This window comes from Bombina bombina, chromosome 2, assembly GCF_027579735.1.
Source record: "Bombina bombina isolate aBomBom1 chromosome 2, aBomBom1.pri, whole genome shotgun sequence".
Taxonomy (NCBI): Eukaryota; Metazoa; Chordata; class Amphibia; order Anura; family Bombinatoridae; genus Bombina; species Bombina bombina.
In genome coordinates this window covers 1021419610-1021440055 of record NC_069500.1, presented here as the reverse complement: position 1 = coordinate 1021440055, position 20446 = coordinate 1021419610, and the positions used below count along the sequence as shown (strand labels likewise).

Genomic DNA, 20446 nt, shown 5'->3' with positions numbered 1-20446 from the left:
CCTCTTCAGTGCACAATATAATTATGATTCAAGGAATCTGGTCAAATCTCGGTGCGTAGAGGGCAAGGCCGAAAAACACTTCTGAATGTGCGTGATCTCCAATTCCTCAGATGTCACAGTTTCAAAAACAGTCATGATGGATACCCTGACTTGGGATCAGGAATACTTTGATAAACTTTTTTGTCAGTCAACACCATTCGCTGCTGCATCCACAGATGCAAGCTAAGGCTTTACTTTGCAAAGCAGAAGCCATACATCAACTCTGTCCAGAAGCGCCGCAGACTTCTCTGGGCTCGGTCTTATTTGAGATGGACAGTAGCACAGCGGAATCGTGTTTTGTTGTCAGACGAGTCAACATTTCAAATAGTTTTTGGAAAAAACAGCCGTCGTGTTCTCTGGGCCAAAGAGAAAAAGGACCATCAAAGCTGTTATCCGTGTCGGGTCCAAAAGCCAGCGTCTGTCATGGTATGGAGGTGTGTCAGTGCCAATGGCATGGGTAACTTGCAAATCTGTGAGGGCACCCTTAATGCTGAAAGATGCTGTATACCTGCATTTTCCAGCAGGACAACGACAAACCACATTCTGCCTGGTTGCGTAAGCAGAAAGTGTGGGTGCTAGCATGGCCTGCCTGCAGTACTGACCTGTTTCAGATTGAGATTGTGTGGTGCATTATGAAGCACAAAATAAGGCAACGAAGACCCCGTACAGTTGTGCAGCTGAAGACGTGCATAATGGATGAATGGGGGAAAATTTTGCTTGTTAGACTTAACCAACTGGTGTCTTCAGTGAATTTTCAAATTACTATTTTTTTTTTTTTTATATTTTTTTTATTGGTTTTATTTTTTTGCATCTTCCATATTGTTCCAACTTTTTGATAATGGGGTTGTACTTTTCAGCTATATAATGTCCTAGAGCTGCAAAATATGTTGCCACTTTATAAATCAACTAGGGGAAGGGGGGAGATGGGGTGGAGAGAGAGCAAGGGGTGGGACCGCTGTACTGCAAAAAATGGCCCGTGTGAACGGGCTTTAGGACTAGTATTTTTATATTTGAGTCACAGGTTTAACAAATGTGAGTAATTTCCAGACAGAATTGTGTATTAATGATATGCAGTTGTGACATTTGACACTTTTGGGATTGTAACCTATCAGGGGTTACCGGGTTTGCTACCAAGTATACACACCCTGTTAGCCGAGGTGTCTTTTGTGTTGACAACACAACGTGGGCTTCCTGAGATCTTTCACTTTCCATAGTAGTTACCCCATTCATCTGATTAGCTGAGCTATGAAACTTATTGAATTATCTAAAGTATTCTAGGTTGAACCTTTTGATGTATCCAATTTATATAGGACATGTGGCCATGAAGATACAATCTGTTTTTTTTATTCGATTATAGCAGGATAGAAGGGGTCTTTGGAGACATGAAAGGTTTTGCTCCTATGTACTCAACAGGAAGTCTTGTAATTTAGATGGGTACTATTTTGTTTATTTAATAAATGACTCCCTGTATAAATAAATCCTCTTGTATTTGGATGTAATAATTCTTTATGATTATGGAAAATTATGTAAAAATGTATTTTAGTAAATATTTCGTAATTTACATGTTTATTATAATGCAAGGTATTAAGTGATGTAAACTCTGATCATGATTATTTTATTTCTACTGTGTGGCATCCAATCACATCATGTGCTGTAGGGCATGCAATGTGATTGGATGTCGTACGAGGGGGAAAAAGCAGTCTAGTGAGAAGCGGTTGGAGATACAATAAGAAAAGGATGTCTGATTTTAAAGCATATTTTTTGAACGGCACATAAAAAGTAAGAACTAATGAATGCAGGTTTGATCACTTTACCATCACTTTAAAAAAAATCTTAAAGAGCGACCGTGCATTTCAACTGTTTAGTGGCCTTTTTAAAGCTCTTATGGCAATACAGATCTGATGAGGAAAATCATTAAATTACCAGGGCGCGATCCGATATAGATCGCAGTTTGCGGCGCAAGCGAGGGAACCGGCGTCGCCCGCAGTTTCAGCTCGCAACTCGAGCTATCCCATATAAGTCGCCGTCAGATGCTAACGTGCCGTAAGTCTGACAAACCAGCGATGTCCAGAAATCTGCGCAAGTACAAATTTCTGGCGTCGCCAGTGACTTGCGGCACGTTAGAAACTGCCGGCGCCTATAAAACCTGACTAAAGTCTAAAACACCCGCACTGTCTAACACGCCTCCCTAACATAGCCCGACACGTCTAACCCTCTATCCGCTATCCCCCCTCACTAGTCTAACAATAAAAAAGCTATTAACCCCTAAACCGCCGCTCCCGTACCCCGCCGCAACCTAATAAAGTTATTAACCCCTAAACCGCCGCTCCCGTACCTCGCCGCCAGCTATATTATATCTATAACCCCCTAAAGTGATCCCCTAACACCGCCGCCATCTCTATTAAAATGATTAACCCCTAATGTAAGCCCCTTACACCGCCGCCATCTCTATTAAAATGATTAACCCCTAATTTAATCTACCTACCCCGCCGCCAGCTATATTATCTATATTAACCCTAAGTATATTATAGTTAATATAGGTATTACATTATATATATTAACTATATTAACCCTAATTATATTAGGGTTAATATAGTTAATATAGTTACTATAGTATTTATATTAACTATATTAACTCTATCTAACCCTAACTAAATTTATATTAAATTAATCTAATTCATTTATAAACTAAAATATTCCTATTTAAATCTAAATACTTGCCTATAAAATAAACCCTAAGATAGCTACAATATAATTAATAATTACATTGTAGCTATGTTAGGGTTAATATTTATTTTACAGGTAAATTGTTAATTATTTTAACTAGGTATAATAGCTATTAAATATGTATTACCTATTTAATAGCTACCTAGTTAAAATAATTACCCAATTACCTGTAAAATAAATCCTAACCTAAGTTACAAATACACCTACACTATAAATAAATGTAATAAACTACAAACATCTATCTAAAAATACAATTACATTAACTAAACTACAAAAACAAACAAACACTAAATTACAAAAAATAAAAAAAAGATTACAAGATTTTTAAGCTAATTACACCTATTCTAAGCCCCCTAATAAAATAATAAACCCCCAAAATAAAAAAAATTCCCTGCCCTATTCTAAATTAAATAAATTTCAAAGCTCTTTACCTTACCAGCCCTTAAAAGGGCCTTTTGTGGGGCATGCCCCAAAGAATTCAGCTCTTTTGCGTACAAATACAATACCCCCCCCCCCATTACAACCCACCACCCACATACCCCTATTCTAAAACCACCCAAACCCCCCTTAAAAAAGCCTAACACTACCCCCCTGAAGATCTCCCTACCTTGTCTTCACCACACCGGGCCGAACTCCTGATCCGATCCCGGCGATGTCTTCCTCCAAGCGGCAAAGAAGAATTCTTCCTCCGGCGATGTCTTCCTCCAAGCGGCAAAGAAGAATTCTTCCTCCGGCGACGTCTTCCTCCAAGCGGCAGCAAAGTCTTCATTCTTCCGGCGGCATCTTCAATCTTCTTTCTTCGCTCCGCCGCCGCGGAGCATCCATCCCGGCCGCCCGGCTGCTGAACTACGAATGAGGTACCTTTAAATGACGTCATCCAAGATGGCGTCCGCCGAATTCCGATTGGCTGATAGAATCCTATCAGCCAATCGGAATTAAGTTAGAAAAATCTGATTGGCTGATTGAATCAGCCAATCAGATTCAAGTTCAATCCGATTGGCTGATCGTAACAGCCAATCAGATTGAGCTCGCATTCTATTGGCTGTTCCGATCAGCCAATAGAATGCGAGCTCAATCTGATTGGCTGTTACGATCAGCCAATCGGATTGAACTTGAATCTGATTGGCTGATTCAATCAGCCAATCAGATTTTTCTAACTTAATTCCGATTGGCTGATAGAATCCTATCAGCCAATCGGAATTCGGCGGACGCCATCTTGGATGACGTCATTTAAAGGTACCTCATTCGTAGTTCAGCAGTCGGCCGGGATGGATGCTCCGCGGCGGCGGAGCGAAGAAAGAAGATTGAAGATGCCGCCGGAAGAATGAAGACTTTGCTGCCGCTTGGTGGAAGACGTCGCCCGGATCGGATCAGGAGTTCGGCCCGGTGTGGTGAAGACAAGGTAGGGAGATCTTCAGGGGGGTAGTGTTAGGCTTTTTTAAGGGGGGTTTGGGTGGTTTTAGAATAGGGGTATGTGGGTGGTGGGTTGTAATGGGGGGGGGGTATTGTATTTGTATGCAAAAGAGCTGAATTCTTTGGGGCATGCCCCACAAAAGGCCCTTTTAAGGGCTGGTAAGGTAAAGAGCTTTGAAATTTGTTTAATTTAGAATAGGGCAGGGAATTTTTTTTATTTTGGGGGTTTATTATTTTATTAGGGGGCTTAGAATAGGTGTAATTAGCTTAAAAATCTTGTAATCTTTTTTTATTTTTTGTAATTTAATGTTTTTTTTTTTTTTTGTAGTTTAGTTAATTTAATTGTATTTTTAGATAGATGTTTGTAGTTTATTAAATTTATTTATAGTGTAGGTGTATTTGTAACTTAGGTTAGGATTTATTTTACAGGTAATTGGGTAATTATTTTAACTAGGTAGCTATTAAATAGGTAATACCTATTTAATAGCTATTATACCTAGTTAAAATAATTAACAATTTACCTGTAAAATAAATATTAACCCTAACATAGCTACAATGTAATTATTAATTATATTGTAGCTATCTTAGGGTTTATTTTATAGGTAAGTATTTAGATTTAAATAGGAATATTTTAGTTTATAAATGAATTAGATTAATTTAATATAAATTTAGTTAGGGGTGTTAGGGTTAGATAGAGTTAATATAGTTAATATAAATACTATAGTAACTATATTAACTATATTAACCCTAATATAATTAGGGTTAATATATATAATGTAATACCTATATTAACTATAATATACTTAGGGTTAATATAGATAATATAGCTGGCGGCGGGGTAGGTAGATTAAATTAGGGATTAATCATTTTAATAGAGATGGCGGTGTAAGTGGCTCACATTAGGGGTTAATAATATTAATATAGCTGGCGGCGGTATAGGGGGATTAGATTAGGGGTTAATAATTTTTATATAGGTGGCGGCGGTGTAAGGGGTCAGATTAGGGGATAGATAAGGTAGATGACAGCGGTGTAAGGGGTTCTAATTAGGGGATAGATAAGGTAGATGGCGGCGGTTTTAGGGGCTCACAGTAGGGGGTTAGTTTATGTAGATGGCGGCGGGGTCCGGGAGCGGCGGTTTAGAGATGGCGGCGGTGTAAGTGGCTTACATTAGGGGTTAATAATATTAATATAGCTGGCGGCGGTATAGGGGGATTAGATTAGGGGTTAATAATTTTTATATAGGTGGCGGCGGTGTAAGGGGTCAGATTAGGGGATAGATAAGGTAGATGACAGCGGTGTAAGGGGTTCTAATTAGGGGATAGATAAGGTAGATGGCGGCGGTTTTAGGGGCTCACAGTAGGGGGTTAGTTTATGTAGATGGCGGCGGGGTCCGGGAGCGGCGGTTTAGGGGTTAATAACTTTATTAGGGATTTCGGGGGGGGGATCGCGGTTGACAGGTAGATAGACATTGCGCATGCGTTAGGTGTTAGGTTTATTTTAGCAGATCGCGGTTGACAGGGAGATAGACATTGCGCATGCGTTAGATGTTAGGTTTATTTTAGCAGCCAGTTTAGGAAGTTACGGGGCTCCAATAGTCAGCGTAAGGCTTCTTACGGCTGCTTTTTGTGGCGAGGTGAAAATGGAGTAAGTTTTCTCTATTTTCGCCACGTAAGTCCTTACGCTGCATATTGGATACCAAACTGCGCGGGTTTGGTATACCTGCCTATAGCCCAAAAAACTACGGGCGACGGCAGAAATATACGGGCGTAACTTCTAGGTTACGCCGTATATGTGATACCAAACCCGCGCAAATATTGGCGTCGCCGGCTTTTGCGGGCGACGATTTTTATCGGATCGACCCCCCAATATTTATCTGGGTGTTTTCTGATGTTGAAAAAAAAAAGTACATATCTATACATTTCTAGAGCTATATATTTAGAGAAATATTATTCAAGCCATAAAGTGCAGAAGTGCAAAGCATTTTAATGTTATGCTTTTTGCTTTTGTTTTTTAACTTAAGGGAAACCGAGACCCAGACACTAAAGTGAATGATTCAATAGTTGATGAAGATGCACAGGTGAGATTTTTTAATATTTTTTTTTTGTAATTTATGTATGATTCTAATAAAATACAGGCGCTAATCATACTAATATTACAATCCATTTGATTAATAATATCAATATCCTATTCATATACATCTTTGATCTAGGAAAAAAAGATGATTTTTCTGCCACTGTCTTCTGTAGCTTCATATTCTGTACTTTTCTTATGTCAATTGCTTCACTACATTATCATGTTTTTGTATTAAAAAAAAATTTAAAAAAAAAAAGTAAAAAATTTAGTGCAGCACAGAGTTTTAAATAGTTTGTGTTTTTCTTGGATAAAGGGTCAAAGGAGAGGTGAAGGTGAAATGGCACAGGAAGCACAGCTTTGTTGATGTAGTACCTATGTGCAGCACAGAGGTGCATGTTGTGGTCCCAGGGGGCAGAAAGCATCTGCCTTTTATATGGTAAGGGAGGACTGATCATGCTCCCTTACTATATGAAGCCAGATTGCCAATCATTGCAGAGAGGGACACAGTCTGTCACTCTCTGTAATGATCTTCCGTTAGTGCCGGTAGGAGTGGGGGAGGGAAGTTTTGTGGGTGTCCCAGAGGAGGAGGGAGTGATGGCAAAAACTGTTTGGAAGGAAGAGGGAGGGATGAGGCCCTATGATACAGAAAAATATGGGTTGTAGTGAGAGTTGGGTCCCTTCACTACCGTAAATTATTGATCACTTGGAGGGGGAGAGAGAACCCAACACTAAAGAAACAAAATATATATATATACATACACACACGGAACTGCACTCTCATACTGGACCGGGTACACATCCCATGACTCTGCAACATGCTTAGCCCTGGGTGCCACTGGCACTCACAGGAAGCTGTGCTGTTCCCAGAGTCACAGGCAGTTAACCCCAGTCAGGTCTGGGTGCAAGAACCATAGGGAAAATTACAAAACAAATTAATACAACACACAGAGAAAACCCAGCACTCACTCACAAGCTCTCAGCTAAGATTTAAAAGCAAAAATGGAAAGGTTGGTTACCGCATCTGGCCAAATGGGACAAGCCCAGGTACCTCGTCAAGGATGTGTACCTGGTCCAGTATGAGAGTGCAGTTACCTTTCTGTGTTTTGTATATGTCTAGGATGATTACATATTCCTGTGCACCCTTCCCTTGTTCCCAGTTTATTTGGATTTGAAAGCTTGCATTGTGTGGCTGTTTTAGGGTCCCAGGTATTGGAAAGGACCTTGACGAGGTACCTGGGCTTGTCCCATTTGGCCAGATGAGGTAACTAACCTTTCCATTTTTGCTTTTAAATCTTAGCTGAGAGCTTGTAAGTGAGTGCTGGGTTTTCTGTGTGGTGTATGTGTATGTGTGTATATGTATGTATATATGTATATATATACTTTATAGCTCTGACCAAATACCAACGGACATTTGACCGACAGCATTCTGTCCGACATTTGGCCGACAGACAGAATGCCGAAGCATGTTCGGCCGAGGGCAGATACGCTCTGGAGTGCTCTGTTCTAACCAGAGCCTCTGGCGCCGCAACCGCCTCTGGGAACCTAACCATGGGTCACAGCCTGCATGTCTTGTAATTCTGTCTATGAAATTATCTATTTATCTTGTGGCCGGACTGTTATCTGACAGCCACTTGTGTGTCGGACTATTATCCGTCGGTCAAATGTCTGCCGGGAAATATATATGTACAAAAGATATAAGATGGCGCTATATATGACTCAATAGCCTGAGCTATCTATAAAAAATTAAACACTCATTCATATAAAGGTGATACAAATTATTAGAATATATATGATACAACCAGGTTTAAATTTCTCTTGTAAGGTGTATCCAGTCCACGGATTCATCCATTACTTGTGGGATATTCTCCTTCCCAACAGGAAGCTGCAAGAGGACACCCACAGCAGAGCTGTCTATATAGCTCCTCCCCTAATTGCCACTCCCAGTCATTCTCTTGCAGCTCTCGACAAGAAAGGAAGTATCAAGAGATATGTGGTGATTTAGTGTAGTTTTCAATCAAAAGTTTGTTATTTTTAAATGTTGTACTGTTTTTACCTCCGGCAGAAATTAGAAGAAGAGTTCTGCCTGAGGTTTTTGATGATCTTAGCAGGTTGTAACTAAGGTCCACTGCTGTTCTGACACATAACTGAAGCGTATGGGAAAACTTCAGCTGGGGGAATGGCCTGCAGAATTAACTGCTCTGAGGTATGTTCAGTATATTTTTTTCTAGAGAGATAAGGTCTAGAAAATGCTGACCGTGCCTGATATATTTAAGGTAAGCCTGATTACAGTGATTTAACAAACGACTGGGATCATGCTTGCAGTAAAGGGTAATATTCATGTTACTTGCTCTTATTACTTAGTATATAAAACGTTTGCATGATATATAAAAAACGTTTTTTACTGAGGGTGATAAATCTTTATTTGGGGCTTAGTTTTCCACATGGCTGACTAGATTTCTCCTAGGAGTAGTTATTATGGCCCTTTCACTTTGAGCGCATGGTGGGAGGGGCCTATTTTTGCGCTCTAATTGCGCAGTAGTTTTTACAGTCTGAGACATCCAGCTTCCCTGAAGGAGTCCCCTGACATATAGGACCTCTGTAAAGGGTTTTTGTGCCTACAAAAGTCGTTTTATGGACAGGTAGGAGCCACAGTAGAGCTGTGGCAGTTTGCTTGTGACTGTTTAACGGTTTTACCATTTTTTTTTAATTAGTTTTTGAGCCTGAGGGGTTAATCATCCATTTGCAAGTGGGTGCAATGCTATTTTAGTCTATTATACACACTGTAAAAATTTCGTAGAGTTTACTGCTTTTTTTTCCCACTGTTTTGCAGTTTAGGTGATTGTTTTTTTTTCCCCCTTAAAGGCACAGTACCATTTTTTATTTTATGCTTTTTCACATTTATTAGTGTTTTCCAAGCTTGCTGGTCTCATTACTAGTCTGTTAAACATGTCTAACATAGAGGAAACTCCTTGTTCATTATGTTTAGAAGCCATTGTGGAACCCCCTTTTAGAATGTGTACCAAATGCACTGATCTTACTATAAATTTTAAAGACCATATTCTGGCTTTAAAAGATTTATCACCAGAAGAAAATGACAAGGGGGAAGTTATGCCGACTAACTCTCCCCACGTGTCAAGGGACGCCAAGTACATCTAGCGCGCCCATTGCGTATACTTTACAAGACATGGCGGCAGTTATGAATCCTACCCTTACAGAGGTATTGTCCAAACTGCCAGGGTTACAAGGAAAGCGAGACAGCTCTGGGGCTAGAAAAAATACAGAGCTCTCTGACGCTTTAGTAGCTATGTCTGATATACCCTCACAATGTGCAGAAGCCGAAGCAGGAGAGCTTCTATCTGTGGGTGGTTTTTCTGATTCAGGGAAGACCCTTCAACCTGATTCTGATATGTCTACATTTAAATTTAAACTTGAACACCTCCGCGTGTTGCTCAGGGAGGTTTTAGCAACTCTGGATGACTGTGACGCCATTGTAGTCCCAGAGAAATTGTGTAAGTTTGATAAATACTATGCAGTGCCTATTTACACTGATGTTTTTCCAATCCCTAAGAGGTTTTCAGAAATTATTACTAAGGAATGGAATAGACCAGGTGTACCGTTCTCTCCCCCCTCCTGTTTTTTAAAAAGATGTTTCCTATAGATGCCGCTACACGGGACTTGTGGCAGACAGTCCCTAAGGTGGAGGGAGCAGTCTCTACCCTAGCGAACCGTACAACTATCCCGGTTGAGGACAGTTGTGCTTTTCTAGATCCAATGGACAAAAAAATTAGAGGGTTACCTTAAGAACATTTTTATTCAACAAGGTTTTATTCTCCAGCCTCTTGCATGCATTGCCCCAGTCACTGCTGCGGCTTTCTGGTTTGAGTCTCTAGAAGAGGCTCTACAGGTAGAAACCCCGTTGGATGATATCCTTGACAAGCTTAAAGCTCTTAAGCTAGCCAATTCATTTGTTTCTGACGCCGTTGTTCATTTAACCAAGCTAACGGCTAAAAACTCAGGTTTTGCTATTCAGGCGCGTAGGGCGCTATGGCTTAAATCCTGGTCAGTTGACGTTACTTCAAAGTCTAAGCTTCTCAACATTCCCTTCAAGGGGCAGACCCTATTCGGGCCTGGACTGAAGGAGATCATTTCTGTTATTACTGGACGAAAAGGTCACGCTCTTCCTCAGGATAGGTCCAACAAATTAAGGACCAAACAGACTAATTTTCGTTCCTTTCGAAACTTCAAGAGTGGCGCAGCTTCAACTTCCTCTAACACAAAACAAGAGGGAAATTTTGCCCAGTCCAAGCCGGTCTGGAGACCTAACCAGGCTTGGAACAAAGGAAAGCAGGCCAAAAAACCTTCTGCTACCTCTAAAACAGCATGAAGGATCAGCCCTCGATCCGGAAATGGATCTAGTAGGGGGCAGACTTTCTCTCTTCGCCCAGGCTTGGGCAAGAGATGTCCAGGATCCCTGGGTGTTGGAAATTGTGTCCCAGGGATATCTTCTGGACTTCAAAGCTTCTTCCCCAAAAGGGAGATTTCATCTCTCACAATTATCTGAAAACCAGATAAAGAGAGAGGCATTCTTACATTGTGTTCAAGACCACCTATTTATGGGAGTGATCCACCCAGTTCCAAAGGAGGAACAGGGGCAAGGCTTCTATTCAAATCTGTTTGTGGTTCCCAAGAAAGAGGGAACCTTCAGACCAATCTTAGATCTCAAGATCCTAAACAAATTTCTCAGGGTCCCATCCTTCAAGATGGAGACTATTCGAACCATCCTACCTATGATCCAGGAGGGTCAATATATGACTACCATGTACTTAAAGGATGCTTATCTTCACATTCCGATACACAGAGATCATCATCGGTTTCTCAGGTTCGCCTTCCTAGACAGGCATTACCAGTTTGTGGCTCTTCCCTTTGGGTTAGCTACGGCACCAAGAATCTTCACAAAGGTTCTAGGGTCACTCCTAGCGGTCCTAAGGCCGCGGGGTATAGCAGTAGCCCCTTACCTAGACGAAATTCTGATACAGGCGTCGAATTTTCAAATCGCCAGGTCCCATACGGACATTGTTCTGGCATTCCTGAGGTCTCATGGGTGGAAGGTGAATGAAGAAAAGAGTTCTCTATCCCCTGTCACAAGAGTTTCCTTCCTAGGAACTCTGATAGATTCTGTAGAAATCAAGATTTACCTGACAGAGGCCAGGTTGTCAAAACTTCTAAATTCCTGCCGTGTTCTTTATACTACTTCTCGCCCTTCAGTGGCTCAGTGTATGGAAGTAATCGGCTTAATGGTAGCGGCAATGGACATAGTGCCGTTTGCCCGCCTACATCTCAGACTGCTGCAACTTTGCATGCACAGTCAGTGGAATGGGGATTACACAGATTTGTCCCCTCTACTAAATCTGGATCAAGAGACCAGGGATTCTCTTCTCTGGTGGCTATCTCGGGTCCATCTGTCCAAGGGTATTACCTTCCGCAGGCCAGATTGGACAATAGTAACGACAGATGCCAGCCTTCTGGGGTGCAGTCTGGAACTCCCTGAAAGCTCAGGGCTCGTGGACTCAGGAGGAGGCAGTCCTTCTGATAAACATTCTGGAACTAAGAGCGATATTCAATGCTCTTCAGGCTTGTCCTCAGCTTGCTGCGGTCAGGTTCATCAGATTTCAGTTGGACAATATCACGACTGTAGCCTACATCAACCATCAAGGGGGAACAAGGAGTTCCCTAGCAATGTTGGAGGTTTCAAAAATAATTCTATGGGAAGAGGTTCACTCTTGCCATCTATCAGCTATCCATATCCCAGGAGTAGAGAACTGGAAGGCGGATTTTCTAAGTCGGCAGACTTTTCATCCGGGGGAGTGGGAACTCCATCCGGAGGTATTTGCACAGTTCATTCAACTTTGGGGCAAACCAGAACTGGATCTCATGGCGTCTCGTCAGAACGCCAAGCTTCCTTGTTACGGATCCAGGTCCAGGGATCCCAAAGCAGCGCTGATAGATGCTCTAGCAGTGCCTTGATCTTTCAACCTGGCTTATGTGTTTCCACCGTTTCCTCTGCTCCCTCGTCTGTTTTCCAAGATCAAGCAGGAGAGAGCTTCGGTGATTTTGATAGCACCTGCGTGGCCACGCAGGACTTGGTATGCAGATCTGGTGGACATGTCATCCCTTCCACCATGGACTCTGCCGCTGAGGCAGGACCTTCTACTTCAGGGTCCTTTCAACCATCCAAATCTAATTTCTCTGCGTCTGACTGCTTGGAGATTGAACGCTTGATTTTATCAAAGCGTGGTTTCTCTGAGTCGGTCATTGATACCTTAATTCAGGCTCGAAAGCCGGTCACCAGGACAATCTATCATAAGATATGGTGTAGATATCTTCATTGGTGTGAATCCAAAGGTTACTCATGGAGTAAGGTCAGTATTCCTAGGATATTATCTTTTCTCCAAGAAGGATTGGAGAAGGGATTGTCCGCTAGTTCCTTAAAGGGACAGATTTCTGCTTTGTCCTTTTGCACAAGTGTCTGGCTGATTCTCCAGATGTTCATGCGTTTTGTCAGGCTTTAGTTAGAATCAAGCCTGTGTTTAAACCTGTTGCTCCGCCATGGACTTTAAATTTGGTTCTTAAGGTTCTGCAAGGGGTTCCGTTTGAACCTTTGCATTCCATAGATATTAAACTTTTATCTTGGAAAGTTCTGTTTTTAGTAGCTATCTCCTCGGCTCGAAGAGTTTCGGAGTTATCTGCTTTACAATGTGATTCCCCTTATCTCATTTTCCATGCAGATAAGGTAGTGTTACGTACCAAACCTGGTTTTCTTCCTAAGGTGGTATCTAATAAAAATATCAATCAGGAAATTGTTGTTCCTTCACTATGTCCTAATCCTTCTTCAAAGAAGAAACGTCTTTTACACAATCTTGATGTGGTTCGTGCTTTAAAATTTTATTTACAAGCTACGAAGGATTTTCGTCAAACATCTGCTTTGTTTGTGGTCTACTCTGGACAGAGGAGAGGTCAAAAGGCTTTGGCAACTTCTTTCTTTTTGGCTAAGAAGCATAATCCGCTTAGCTTATGAGACTGCTGGCCAGCAGCCTCCTGAAAGAATTACAGCTCATTCCACTGGAGCAGTAGCTTCCACATGGGCTTTTAAGAATGAGGCTTCTGTTGAACAGATTTGTAAGGCGGCGACTTGGTCTTCGCTTCATACTTTTTCTAAATTCTACAAATTTGATACATTTTCTTCTTCGGAGGCTATTTTTGGGAGAATGGTCTTACAGGCAGTGGTGCCTTCCGTTTAAGCGCCTGCCTTGTCCCTCCCTTCATCCGTGTCCTATAGCTTTGGTATTGGTATCCCACAAGTAATGGATGAATCCATGGACTAGATACACCTTACAAGAGAAAACTGCTTGCCTGATAAATTTATTTCTCTTGTGGTGTATCCTGTCCACGGCCCGCCCTGTCATTTTAAGGCAGGTGTTTTTTATTTTTAAACTACAGTCACCACTGCACCCTATAGTTTCTCCTTTCTCTTGCTTGTCGTCGGTCGAATGACTGGGAGTGGCAGTTAGGGGAGGAGCTATATAGACAGCTCTGCTGTGGGTGTCCTCTTGCAGCTTCCTGTTGGGAAGGAGAATATCCCACACGTAATGGATGAATCCGTGGACTGGATACACCACAAGAGAAATAAATTTATCAGGTAAGCATAAATTTTGTTTTTTGAACTTTACCTGTATCAAAAGAAAAGGTTATGTCATACAATTGATTTCCTTAAACACATCTATAAAATTCTTCAAAGAGTCTTTAGAGATGTTATCCCTATTTCTAAAATGAATTGTCCCAATAAAAAAATATATATTAGCTAGCCGTGTATATAAAATGAGATATTTGTATAATGTAATGTGAAATCTCGAGGGCACCTCCAGAAGAAAGGATGCCTGCACTTCCAGTAACCTCAATCGATATGAGGTAAGTAGATGGTATTTGATTGGTGGCCTCCCAGAGTATGGAACTGAAAACTGGTAGTATATACTCATCTGGTGTAGCTGTAGAAACTTCCAAACACTCTCAGATATGAATATCCTCAAACTTCCAGGCGTTGGTAGGCTCAATATGTAATGAAACACAAAGCCAACAAGGGGCTGCTTTGTCTCCCACTGTCTCTGTTTACAGGCAGTCTGTCAGGTGATTTCCTGCTTTCAGGATAAAAGAGACCCATCCTGAAAGCAGGAAATCACCTGACAGACTGCCTGTAAACAGAGACACAGTGGGAGACAAAGCAGCCCCTTGTTCGCTTTGTGTTTCATTACATATTGAGCCTACCAACGCCTGGAAGTTTGAGGATATTCATATCTGAGAGTGTTTGGAAGTTTCTACAGCTACACCTGAGGAGTATATACTACCAGTTTTCGGATCCATACTCTGGGAGGCCACCAATCAAATACCATCTACTTACCTCATATCGATTGAGGTTACTGGAAGTGCAAATCCAAGGGGGTGCAGGCATCCTTTCTTCTGGAGGTGCCCTCGAGATTTCACATTATATTATATTTATACTTATACAAATATCTCATTTTATATACACGGCTAGCTAATATATATTTTTTTATTGGGACAATTCATTTTAGAAATAGGGATAACATCTCTAAAGACTCTTTGAAGAATTTTATAGATGGGTTTAAGGAAATCAATTGTATGACATAACCTTTTCATTTGATACAGGTAAAGTTCGAATTAAATTTAAACCTGGCTGTATCATATATATATTCTAATAATTTGTATCACCATTATATGAATGAGCGTTTAATTTGTGTGTGTGTGTGTGTATATATATATATATATATATATATATATATATATATATATATATATATATATATATATATATATATATATATATATATATATATATATATATATATATATATATATATATATATATATATATATATATATATATATATATATATATATATATTGTGAATAAGGTGGGATCTAATTAAAGTGGTTGGATAAACCATATAGGAACTTAACCCCTTAACCTAAAAGGGCGTGTGTGTGTATATACGTCATGCAGTACTTTGCCTATCGTACCGCATGACTTTTATATATTTGCCCGAGCTGCAGGAAGCTTGTGCAGTCAATGCTGTAAATTTACAGCCGAGAGCTGGATTTCCTGAACTCCAAGCATCTGCCTCCATATGAAACTGGAGCATGATGATTGGTGCTCTGGTTCCATATAAAGGCAGATGCCAGATGATTGATCATTGCAGATTGTTACACACACACACACACACAGTATCATTGTCTATCTGCTGGTGCCAGCAGAAGGTGTGGTAGGGAAATCAGGAGGCGAGTGGGCTTTCCAGCAGAAGAGGGAGTGGGAGTGAAGCTACACTACAGATAAAAGGTGGGATGGTGAGCCCTAGATAATGATGGCCACAGGGGGATGTGGGGGGACCACTACACTACAAAAAAAACCCATCTGCCAGTACTAAAGATGGCCACAATTAAACATACTGTAAAATATTCTAAATAATTAATAGAATACAGCTACAGTATCTCTCAAAAGTGAGTACACCCCTCACATTTTTGTAAATATTTTATATCTTTTCATGTGACAACACTGAAGAAATGACACTTTGCTACAATTTAAAGTAGTGAGTGTACAACCTGTATAACAGTGTAAATTTTCTGTCCCCTCAAAATAACTCAACACACAGCCATTCATGTCTAAACCGTTGGCAACAAAAGTGAGTACACCCCTAAGTGGAAATGTCCAAATTGGGCCCAATTAGCCATTTTCCCTCCCCAGTGTCATGTGACTCTCAGGTGTGAATGGGGAGCAGGTGTGTTATATTTGGTTTCGTTGCTCACACACTCTTATACTGGTCACTGGTAGTTCATCATGGCACCTCATGGCAAAGAACTCTCTGATGATCTGAAAAAAATAATTGTTGCTCTACATAAAGATGGCCTAGGCTATTAGAAGATTGCCAAGACCCTGGTACTGAGCTGCAGCATAGTGGGCAAGACCATACAGCGGTTTCACAGTACAGGTTCCAAGATAAACTTATTTGGTTCAGATGCTGTCAAGCGTGTGTGGCGGCAACCAGGTGAGGAGTACAAAGACAAGTGTGTCTTGCCTACAGTCTAACATGATGGTGGGAGTGTTATGGTCTGGGCCTGCATGAGTGCTGCCGGCACTGGGGAGCTACAGTTCATTGAGGAAACCATGAATGCCAACATTTACTGTGACATGCTAAAGTAGAACATGATCCCCCTCCCTTCGGAGACTGGGCCGCAGGGCAGTATTCCAACATGTTGACCACTGCCTTGCTAAAGAAGCTTAGGGTAAAGGTGATGGACTGGCCAAGCATGTCTCAAGACCTTAACCCTATTGAGCATCTGTGGGGCATCCTCAAACGGAAGGTGAGGGAGCGCAAGGTCTCTAACGTCCACCAGCTCCATGATGTCGTCATGGAGGAGTGGAATAGGACTCCAGTGGCAATCTGTGAAGCTCTGGTGAACTCCAGGCCCAAGAGGGTTAAGGCAGTGCTGGAAAATAATGGTGGCCACACAAAATATTGACAATTTGTGCCCAATTTGGACATTTCCACTTAGGGTGTACTCACTTTTGTTGCCAATGGTTTAGACATGAATGGCTGTGTGTTGTTGTTATGAGGGACAGCAAATTTACACTGTTATACAGGCTGTACATTCACTACTTTACATTGTAGCAAAGTGTCATTTCTTCAGTGTTGTCACATATTTACAAAAATGTGAAGGGTGTACTCACTTTTGTGAAATACTGTATATTTTAAAGTATGTTTAATAATTTATTTTTTGTTATATAAAAGTTCAATAACGACCCTCGATTACTAAGTTTTCATGTGCGCTAACACTACAGTGTTAAGATCTAAATCGGGAAACACAAGCAAAACACATTGTACATTCCTATCTTCTTCACATAGAAAATAATGTACTTTTTATGATTAAATATATATTTCTATATATCTTATACTGTTCATGTATCTATAGAAATAGATATACAGGTATAGGTATATACACATATATAGAAATATGTATTTACAATTAATGTAAGTCAACATTGGAATGTGAAATATGTACAGTAAAACACATTTAAACACATAAATGTGTGTGTATGTGTATATATACCCTGAGACAATGCGCTATGTGTATGTGTGTGTATGTATATATGTGTGTATATGTATGTATATATATATATATATATATATGTATATATATATATATGTATATGTATATATATATATATATATATATATATATATATATATATATATATATATATATATATATATATATATTATACACACACACTTTAGTCAGATGAAGTGCACTCACTTGTACAGCATACAACAACCGAAGTGTTATGGAATACACAATGAACATTGTAGAGATACACAGTATCTATTGGATACTATGGACCTTTTAACCCTTTGAATTAAGTTATGTTTTAAACTTATTTAAAATCCGGTGCCATATCTCTTGGCCATATGTATGAGTAAGTAATTATGGGAAAGTGTGAGGGATTAAAGCACAATGTGGGGTGTTTTGCTGCTTCTTATAGGACTGGGCTTTAATCCCTCATGGACTCTCACCATCACGTTATAAATTAATTGATCAGATAAGCACAGATTTTGTGGTTTGTTGAATGACAAGAATCCAGGAATTAGTGTGGAAAACTGGACAATAAATTAGTTACATTGCCTCTTTCTCACCTTTAGACCCCCACACTTGTTTTTCTTTTTGTTCCCTGGATAACCAGAATAATAACTTTAGCATAGTGTTAAATACTTATGGTAATGGTACTAATGAGGAATGTGGTCGTTTGTTTTAACAGATTTTAAAGAAATAATATTTTTTTTAAATTTAATTGTAATGTTTCTATTCTTGCAATTTTGCAGCAATTATTTAAAGCAGGAGAACTGAAGTGGGGCACTGATGAAGAAAAGTTTATCACAATTTTAGGTACCCGCAGTGTGGCTCATTTAAGGAGAGGTATGAAAATCATGAGCAAATTACGTTAAAGTGTGTGTGTTTCTAAATTTAATGTATGTTCAGCATTTTCTAGATGGTCAAGATTCTGAAAATAATAGAACTGTTTAATTGTCTGGGACATTTTAAGCAGGAAAAAAAAAAACTTAGGTGGAGCTTGTCCCAGAGCACTGATATTTTAGTTTATCAGTTGTTGCACATTCTTAAATTTGTAGAACGATCAATATGTTTAAATAGGAACAGAAATTTGAAATATGATAATATACATCAGATATAAAAATAAAAACTTTACCATGCAGCTCTTGTCTCTCTACTATGAATCTAATTGAGTATGGCAGCCCATGCTGTAACACTGACACAAAACCCTTACAAATCTGGGTCAGTTAGCAGCGATACATCAAGCTATCATGAATTGATGTGGCTGTCTCTAAGACGTGCCATACACTTTTTTTTTTTTTTTTTTTCATATTTCATAATTTTTCTTTCAAGCGGTGTATTCAGGTTTTGTGCTGCAATAATGAAAAAAGCCTCCATATTACTAATTGTATGTCTGTTTGACTCCTAAACATATCTCATTGTTCAGTAGTTGGTTATTAACCCCATTCAGTTCCGTTACATTTTGTGTCAGTGACTGATCCATAGTAACATTCTAGATGAGGTTGAAAGAAGAGAGAAGCCCATGGACTTTAACCTATACAGATTCTACCTGATTTACAATAAAGAAGCTGTCAATTTAACTTAGATTAAACATTTTTTTTAAATTGTGTTCTGTATTTAGTTAGATACATTTAAAATGGCTTAGATACATTTTTAAGATATTGTCACTACCTCGTTATGCAAGTTGTTCCACAATTTGATTGCTCTTAAAAACCTTTGTTGCTGGAGGTTTTTTATAGCCTTAAATTGTAATCTCTTTTCACAAACAACCACCTTGGAATAAACAGCGCTTCCTCCAACTCTGTATATCGGCCTTGAATATATTTGTATAAAATAACCAAATCACCTCTCAAGGGCCTTTACTTTAGAAAAAAAAAAAAAAAACAACCCAATTTGGATAACCTCTCTTCATAGTTAAAATTCTCCATTCCGTTTATGTATATATTTTTTTGTGTGGCCATTCTTTGAACTTTTTCCTCACAAATTACTTTTGTTCTTTTTGAGTATGACCCATTTACTATGTTGCTCCCTTTCTTTTACCCATTCTCAGCTATTCCCAGTCTTTAAATTTTTGCTTACCTCCTCATAAAATATAATTCAGATTAGTTTGTCATGAACTATTACTCATAAAACCATGCTGATTTGAATTTATAATCTTAAATTCCTGAATATACTCTTGAATATAATCCCTTCTAGTATCTTTTCCACTACTGATGTCAGGCTTACTGGTCTAAAGCTTCCTGGATCAGTCCTGATGGTTTGGCTTTGACAGTGCTAAGTTCCCTTAGATCCCTTGGGTGTATTCCATTTAGACCTGGATTCAGCGTTTTTGTTGTGTTTTTTTTTTTTTTTTTTTTTCTCCTTCTCCAGAGACGCACACTCTCTCTTTCAAGATAACCACTAAATGGTAACATTTCTAAATCAGAAGTGCTACCCTTAGATATTGGGTACACACTCTCAAATGTATTATGGCAAGTTCAAAATGAGTATGAGGCACTACAAACTATGAAAAATTCAAATAATAAAGTTTAATAAACTTTATTTCATTTAGGCATTTGTGCACAGACCTAAAGGGCCCGATTTAGCAAAGGTCTGTCCGACATGGTCCGCTCAGCGGTTCATGTCCGACAGACATTGCTGAATGCAGATTGCACAGTCAGTTCTGGTGAACTGCTTGTGCAATGCCGCGCCCTACAGATTTTAGATATATATATAAAAATTATCCCAAAATGCTACTATTTAATTTTATTACACCCAAAAAAAATTGTTTTTATCCAGACTCCTAAATTATAAAAAAATATATGCTAAAATAGGAGCATATGGTTTTATGTATTGTTTAGTGCTTCATTTTTTTGATCTGAATTATACCATTATAAAGAAGAAAAACATAATACAAATGAAACACAAAAGAATCAAGTTAACCAGATAACCTATATATATATATATATATATATATATATATATATATATATATATATATATATATATATATAAATCATAA

The 20446-nt window shown here is 39.4% G+C and overlaps 1 protein-coding gene across 6 annotated transcripts in view; it reads left to right on the top strand.

Moving 5' to 3' along the window:
• Positions 1–20446, top strand: part of ANXA5 (annexin A5) — a 194263-nt gene that overhangs the window by 123795 nt on the left and 50022 nt on the right. For all 6 annotated transcript variants that reach the window (XM_053703609.1, XM_053703610.1, XM_053703604.1 and 3 more), the window contains 2 exons: positions 6200–6256; positions 18198–18291. In XM_053703609.1, the coding sequence (XP_053559584.1) occupies positions 6200–6256; positions 18198–18291 (151 nt within the window). The remainder of the gene's footprint in view (positions 1–6199; positions 6257–18197; positions 18292–20446) is intronic.